The sequence below is a fragment of the Penaeus chinensis genome, chromosome 34 (assembly GCF_019202785.1).
Source record: "Penaeus chinensis breed Huanghai No. 1 chromosome 34, ASM1920278v2, whole genome shotgun sequence".
In the NCBI taxonomy this organism is placed as follows: Eukaryota; Metazoa; Arthropoda; class Malacostraca; order Decapoda; family Penaeidae; genus Penaeus; species Penaeus chinensis.
Genome location: NC_061852.1, coordinates 7,726,205 through 7,733,704, shown reverse-complemented (window position 1 = coordinate 7,733,704; position 7,500 = coordinate 7,726,205). Strand labels below are relative to the sequence as shown.

General features: G+C 34.2%; 1 protein-coding gene across 4 annotated transcripts in view; it reads right to left on the bottom strand.

Annotated features, from left to right (window-relative positions):
* The window catches only part of LOC125043860 (RING finger and SPRY domain-containing protein 1-like), an 18,812-nt gene that overhangs the window by 1,848 nt on the left and 9,464 nt on the right, over positions 1-7,500 (bottom strand). For all 4 annotated transcript variants that reach the window (XM_047640188.1, XM_047640186.1, XM_047640189.1 and 1 more), the window contains 11 exons: positions 6,563-6,657; positions 6,092-6,257; positions 5,495-5,680; positions 4,969-5,176; positions 4,731-4,846; positions 4,464-4,607; positions 3,952-4,166; positions 3,299-3,454; positions 2,999-3,103; positions 1,866-1,987; positions 1-161 (listed from right to left, as the gene is read on the bottom strand). The exon at positions 1-161 is cut by the window's left edge and continues 1,848 nt beyond it. In XM_047640188.1, the coding sequence (XP_047496144.1) occupies positions 1,873-1,987; positions 2,999-3,103; positions 3,299-3,454; positions 3,952-4,166; positions 4,464-4,607; positions 4,731-4,846; positions 4,969-5,176; positions 5,495-5,680; positions 6,092-6,257; positions 6,563-6,657 (1,506 nt within the window). In that variant the 3' untranslated portion in view covers positions 1-161; positions 1,866-1,872. The remainder of the gene's footprint in view (positions 162-1,865; positions 1,988-2,998; positions 3,104-3,298; positions 3,455-3,951; positions 4,167-4,463; positions 4,608-4,730; positions 4,847-4,968; positions 5,177-5,494; positions 5,681-6,091; positions 6,258-6,562; positions 6,658-7,500) is intronic.

The following is a 7,500-nucleotide window of genomic DNA, read 5'->3' as shown; positions in this document are numbered from 1 at the left end:
GAGTCTCAATAAATAATACTACAATCCATGGATCGGAGGGTGGGGGGTCATTACTCGTGAATTTCTCCTTCCCATTTTCTATTTTTCGAGATGCACATCCCACTTCCATTACCTTAAAAAGTAGAGGTTGTCTGATGCCCCTGCCTCGGCACCAGCATTCCCTGGCAGAAATTAGGAAAACAATAAGACAGTGGCAAAAGGGCATAATAATACGGTTTCATTCACTCTTCCCACAACTGCCCATGTGACAGAATGTACATTACCTTTATCGCATGAATACTTTTACAAAATATCTGTTATAGATAAGTTTTCTTTCCTTCATCAAGTAGCTCTTCATAACAGTTATCTAATCAAGAGCATTAAAAAAAAATTGTATGCTGGGAGAAGGAACTAACAATGCTTCTGAAATATGACATGTTGCAGAATGTTCCCTGAAAAAACACCTTTCTAAAAGTACTTTCCTGAGGGGATGGCAGTCACCCAAAGAGAAGTACATTGCCCATATATATAATTTCCTTTACACTAAACTTGAACACAAAATGATCCAAAAAGAAGTATATCTAATCTACAATATCTTTATTAATTTAACTTGTTGATTAACCCCTAAGCCCAAGCAGCCTTACTTGAGGATAAGAGAAACTTAACCCTTAGCCAAGTCATCTTAACAGAACTTTACCTATTGTCCTGATGACGTGACCATCATGTCATGAAAAAATTTGGCTTGCTGGACAGGTGACATGGACATGCCGTCATGGAAAAATTTGGCTGTGATCCAGGGTGATGTGAATTTGCCATCTTGAGAATTTTGGCTAAAGGCCGGGGTGACAGGAATGACTTGCCACAAGTGCACAAAGCTCTTGGAGAGTGATTAGACTCTTGGTAATTACAAAGGGGCTTTTAAATTATTTCCATCGATAAACGAGTGTAGAATGTACAGACCATGAGTTATGACTGGAAGACTGCCGGCTTCAGGCAGGACACTATTTCCATACTTAGCATTCTATTCCTGCCTACAATGACCAGCAGCACAAGTTGTATCACAAAAAATTTAATAGTATGAAAATATATTTAAAAATACACAAATGGCAAAGTGTTACTTATTGTTATTATAAACTACCTAGAGAGATGATATGGAGTCTGTGCAAGGAAATCAGTCTATTATCACCTGGATAAAGCAAATCAAATAACAGATTTAGACATTGGAAAATGGCAAAAAAAAAAAAAATTAAAATGCTTATGCAGAAAAAGAGAAAATAACATTGCAAAGGAGAGGCATGAAGTTTTGTCACCACCCACAAGTGTTCATGTGCAGCATCTGGTTTAATTCATTATGCTATAAATTATGGTAAATCCTCCATATCTGTTTATTTACATGTTTCTGCAAGTTTCCCCTATTTCCACTCTACCAATTGGAAACTATCTGATAAGCCAGTATGAGACATACATTTTCTGGTATGAAAAACTGAATAACAATAGAAAATCCTGTGTTATCTGTGGCTAGCAGGCAAGGATGGGCTGAGGATTTATGGTATTTAGATGTTATACTACATTAAAATGCTACTGATAAAAAAATACTAAAAAAGTAACAAGCCTGCAATTCTAAAATTCTTTATATGATCATGAAAATTTCACACAATTCTTTTTTTTTTTTTCTTAATTCCAATATAACATGAACTATAACTGCTATGCATTGGCTAACAGGCTTGTTATTTAGGGATACCTACATGTTGTTTCTGCAAACCCTATTATCAGTATCAACTTATCAGTATAAAAGAAAACAACGACATTGTATATTTTAGCACATACTTAAAAAATGGATGCTACCTCCATCCAACTTTAAGTGTATCTCATCATGTGACACTCACGCTAAGGTCATGTGATCTCAGATTTTCCATCAGACTTTTCATCTACCTCTCGTCTTTCTTCAATGTCTCGACGACACATTGGACAGATCTCTAACTGCAGGGCACATCTTTCACAGAAGCCTCTGAAAGTAAAAGAAATAGATTCAGAGTCCTGGTTCATCTTAAATTATATAATTATAATATTAAACTGTAGGCTAATAAATGTCATAATTACCTATACATACCGCAAGTCTCGAGTTCTCAGAAAAATAAGTTATCATGCAGGTTACAAACTTATTTTATACACATCTATAACTTTTTAGGGTTCGGTACCAAATAATGCACTCAATAACCAATACTTTAATTCACATATTCAGTGGTAATTAACAATGATTTTATAATGAATTAATACAAGACACATACATAAAGGATTAATCTTACCTATTAGTTCACTTAGCAAGAAAACTTGGCAAGAACAAAGTAAAGTTACATTTATATGAATGTGCTTCAAATTCAAAATATCAACACAAATGCAAGAAATTTGCATTCTATCTAGCCTTTTGTGCCTTACTAAAACAAAAGTGCAATATAAGCAGATCCAGAACTTCCTTTTATGCATCATTTAACTCATTCTAGACAGCTGTTAGCAATGTACTGACAGCTGGGTTTTGGTCCAGACCATGGCTGTGAACTGATGGGTAACAAAGTTATTTACATGATGTTCATCCAGATACACATAACCATAAAGAGGAATGCATACTGTACATCTGCACTTGGGAGTTAACTTTCCAAAGCTTTTTTTTGCAAATTCATTAAGAAGGACCACAGGAATGCATGTCCACAGCAAACAGTTACTGAAATCACCTAACTAGCAACACAAAGCTTTGCACATTGCTGCTCAATAGTAACAAGCCATCATTCATCCCAGGTGATGATTTGTGCAACCCATCGACATTTGATAAAATATACTGCTGGTAAATTTATTTTATTTGTATTATTTCAGTAATTTGTTAAATGATATAAAATGAGTTGTAATTTCAAAATGTTTAATTTCATGAAAATTTAATACAAAACCCAATGTGAAATTACACAAAATCAGAAATAGTAATGGATAATTCTAAACATACATAACACTCAGTCTTCTCCAAGCTTACCTGTGTAAACAAGGCATAAGTGAGATAGTGGCCCTCTCATCAAAACATAACGTACATGCTCCTTCCTCAACACTCATTGCTCTCAGTTTCTGAAGTTTAATGTGCCTGGAAATATGCAGTTGGTATCTTATTTAAAATTTGCGCATGCACTGTACAATTGTTATTATATATTTACATACATATGTCTCTAATTGAATATCAAGAAAGGTTGCAGAGGATCTGGAATTCCAATAAGATTGGTAAAACAATAATGAAAAAAAAAAGGATCAAACAAATTTATCAATTTTGCCAGACCCATACCTTGGTAAAATAATTTTTTCACTCTCTTTCAGGTAAGCATGATCATTGAAGCTCTGGAAGGCAATGTCTTTAGGAGGATGCATGAATGGCTTCTTCCCAAAATTAAATTCACACTGCTGGAAGGACATAAAGCTAGCAGCTGCAAAAAATCCACATCTGAAAAAAAGGAAAGGAATAGCATACAGATACACACACAAAAAAAGAAGAAAACTTTCTTTGGGGAAAAATCATTCTAGAAAAATCTGTAATGTTCTATTATCCTGTTTTACTTCCTCTTTAAGGGGAAAATACTTATACTTCATCACAGATACTATCAATACAATAAAACAGATAAGATAGGATGAAAATTAAGGGAATAGTTGAAGAGGCTGTAACTGGTATCCTTTCTTTGTAACGAGTGTGCTTTTTATACTAATATGTTGAGCACTATGTCCAGTAGAACAATGCCATACTGCAATTACTTATATGTTTTAATTCCTAAAAACTCCTTCTGTACATAACTGGTGAGTGATACAGCACATATGTGATTTTTATTTAACTTTAGCTGTAATGCACTGCTAACTGATCACAGATTATGTCAACAATAACCTTGAACAAAACACCCAACTTAATCAATTTACATCAAAACAGAAGCATTTTAAGGCATTACTTACGTGGCATTATTGAAAACTTCTGTTAGAGGTGGCAAAGGGTCACCATTCAGGTAGAAAATGACTTCTGCATTAGTTAGATCAAGTAGGGACCCCAGAACATCTCCAGGCTGCCAGCTAGGGTGCAAGTGACTTTCACTCTGGGCATTGTGCCAGAATAATTGTCTGCACCCATCATACGCCACAGAAAATTCATCATCACCAATTCCATATCCTTCCTGCAAAAGTAAGGTTAAAAATACATATTTGTATGACTAATAAATTATCTCTAACAATAAGATATTACTGTTCTGATATACTGCACCTACTAAACTGCATTCTTATAATTTACTGAATTCCCAAAGAAATTTTTGATCTTTATAAATATTTGAATCAGTAAGATTACAAATGAGGTCCATTCACTTTGCATCAACAAGTACTTAATATTCTTGCCTACAACAGAACTTTGATATCATCTATCATAAATTTTTCATAGACCTATTTGATCCCTAAAAAATATAGCAATTCTAGCATACATGATTCAGGAACTTGCTATCCTTAGTTGCCCAGCCAATCTGCATGACCCCCGCTGTAATGATAGTAGCCTCATAATACCAAACACCAGAGTCAACTTGGAAGGTACATCTGACACTTTCAAAAGATGAAGCATCACAACGTGCCTGCAAAATATTGAGAACAAGAATATAAACCCTAAAAAATAGTAGTAATACAAAAATCAATAACAACAATGTGAAACTGCAGCTTTTATTTAATTAACAAAATATTTGATGAGTAAAACTTACTTGTAGACCATCTGGAGATATCTTAAGGTACTCGCTAACATCATTATTATTCAGCATTGCATTTAAATGAGCTGTATCTACATTTTCATAGGAGTATGGACGACCTTCACAAATAACTGTAAACAAAAGCATTTCCTAAGTCATTTCATTCACAGATATCTCATATTAAACAATCTTTTTTTCAATCATTACAATATCACCACAAATTATCACCATAAAGAAAGACAACTACACATACACAAATTATCCAAGCACCATTGAGCACAAAAGCCCACTTGACGGCGAACGTAATCACTGTCGCACATCCACTGTTCCAAGGTTCTCAGGGGGTTACATAGACCCTGTCCCATATACTGCCCTATGCTTGTTTTGTTCTCACTTGTCTGGGCAAATTTTTCAAGAGCTATGAGGGCAAACAAGATGACACAAGGGTGGTTGTCTACATTCTGTCCAGGAAAGATAAGAATAGTTCAGTGCCTTTTATAATGTCATAATTTTTCTTTTTGTTATGCTCTTTTTGACAAGGCAGTTTAACTTAAAATTATACTTCTGACAAATAATTTAGTGGATGTAATGTATTCAATAAAACAAAAATTTCCAATGAATGAAATATGTGGAAAAAAATACAAGTCAAGGAAAATCCAAATCTGAAATAATTAAATCTAAGAAATACTCAAAAATGGAGCAAAAACATTACATCCTAAAACTCAAAAGATATTACAAACAATAAACATGTTTCATTTTGTTCCTAAGGCCATACTCACAAGATGTGCCACAAGATATTCTAGTGTAGTATCGGTAAGCAGAGCTATGGACGCAGGACCAGCAAGCTTTTCAGCAATACATCCAAGTACCACACAGATATTACGGTGCAGCTGAGGGTCTTTCCAGCTTTCTTGTGCACTTTCCTCACTCAGTTCAAAAAATTTACAGAGATGCACAACAGTTTCCTGGATTTAATAAATACATAGATGAATAAATATAAAAATACATAAATAAAACAATTTATCAAGAAATTTGTCTATGAAAAACAATATGAAAGAAGTTGAATTATTTTAGCTATACATATATTTGCAAAAAAGATATATCATATTACAATACACATAAATAATCAAGCAAAAACTTTACTATATACATAGGAGTAATGATAAAACATACCCACTGACAACCTAACCTGTTTAATCATACTGAATCTTATCACAGTACAAAAGTTTGAATCAATCATTCAGGTAAAAAAAAAGGAAGGACCTCCACAAATGTCAGAAATGAAAGATTAGGATACCCACAAGCAGTTTTATAACTCTGGTGAAAAGAAATACAAGGAAAAATTACCCTCTCAATAGGATACATAAAAGCCTCACCTTGCTTGGCAGAGGACAGTCATCCAGTAACAGCGTGATGACTGCAGGTCCCAGCGGGTCATGGAGGGGAATCACTTGCACCATGGAACGCACCACAACCAGCCAGCCCGCCTCTTTGTCGGCTATGGTGTGCAGCTTTAGCATGGACGGTGGCGGCTCCTGGTCACTAAATAGGGAACAATCTCTTTTTAAGACCGAAAAAAGAATGATGATGATTTTTATATGATCAATATCATTAATAGGTTAATTTGCCATGCACAAAAATGGTAAAAGTAAGCTAAAAGAAAAACATGACTCATAGGTTATTTACAATATAGAATGAAATATATAAATTCCAAAAATTATTGGTCTATCATAAAAGTCTTATAATTAAGCACAAAATCAAAGATATGGATTATACAGATTTTTTTTCTTTCTTTTATTTTGCCAGTATAAATTCCAACAGGATGCACACACAATACAAAGACCTACTTATCAACTAAGGTTCTTATAACTGCAAGGGTATCAAGGACATATTTGTCTGTGACTGTCGAAAGTCCGGCACTGTTGATACCATCTTCACTTCCCTGTCAAAAAAATCAATATTAGAGGTCACATACTACAAAGTCCAACAACATCAATATATATACTTTACTATAAAAAGATCTTCAGATCTGTGACAAGTCTTTCAAAAGAATCTAATAGGCAGAACTAGTGACCATTTTTATCGGTGAATTATGGATAACTTGATATCAGAGCTCCATAAAAAAGGCTTATCAACACATTCGGTAAGACTATAAATGTGAACACTAAGGCTAAAAAAATTGGTTATGCAGTAAAGGAAAAAAAAAAAAAATCATTTCCAGATTACAAAACATAAAATACTGATACTAGGGACTATCAATAAAAGACCAAACAGCAGATTCATAAATATGAGATAGAACAGGTAAATCTAAAATACAGAAAAATACATGTAATGAGATGATTAAGCAAAGATAATACTATCCATGAAAAGAAATGGAAATTGGGGAGGTACAGCAGAAAGTACAGCAGATTTTGGCCATGGTGGTGAAAAAGACATCTTTACATATAACAACACCATGCTTTCAGTCAGTCTTGGAAAATATCCTAAACAGTTACCATACTCTTTATATAAAGACAACTTCTAGCCCTATCTCCCCCCACCCTATCTCCAAAACTTTTGTCATAAGGATGACATCAGAGTGACTGGATATGATAATGAGTGATAAGGCTATTGTCCATATAAACACATTATCATATTAAATACACGAGATGTCATGATACTCCCTCAACACCATTAACTCCATGCCACTGGGAAAATGCAATGTTCCTTCAGTTTTCTTTTATGAAACGTCTCTACAAACAGATGGCTCAGCAAGTGCTCAGCCACCATGGAGTCAATTAGTAGT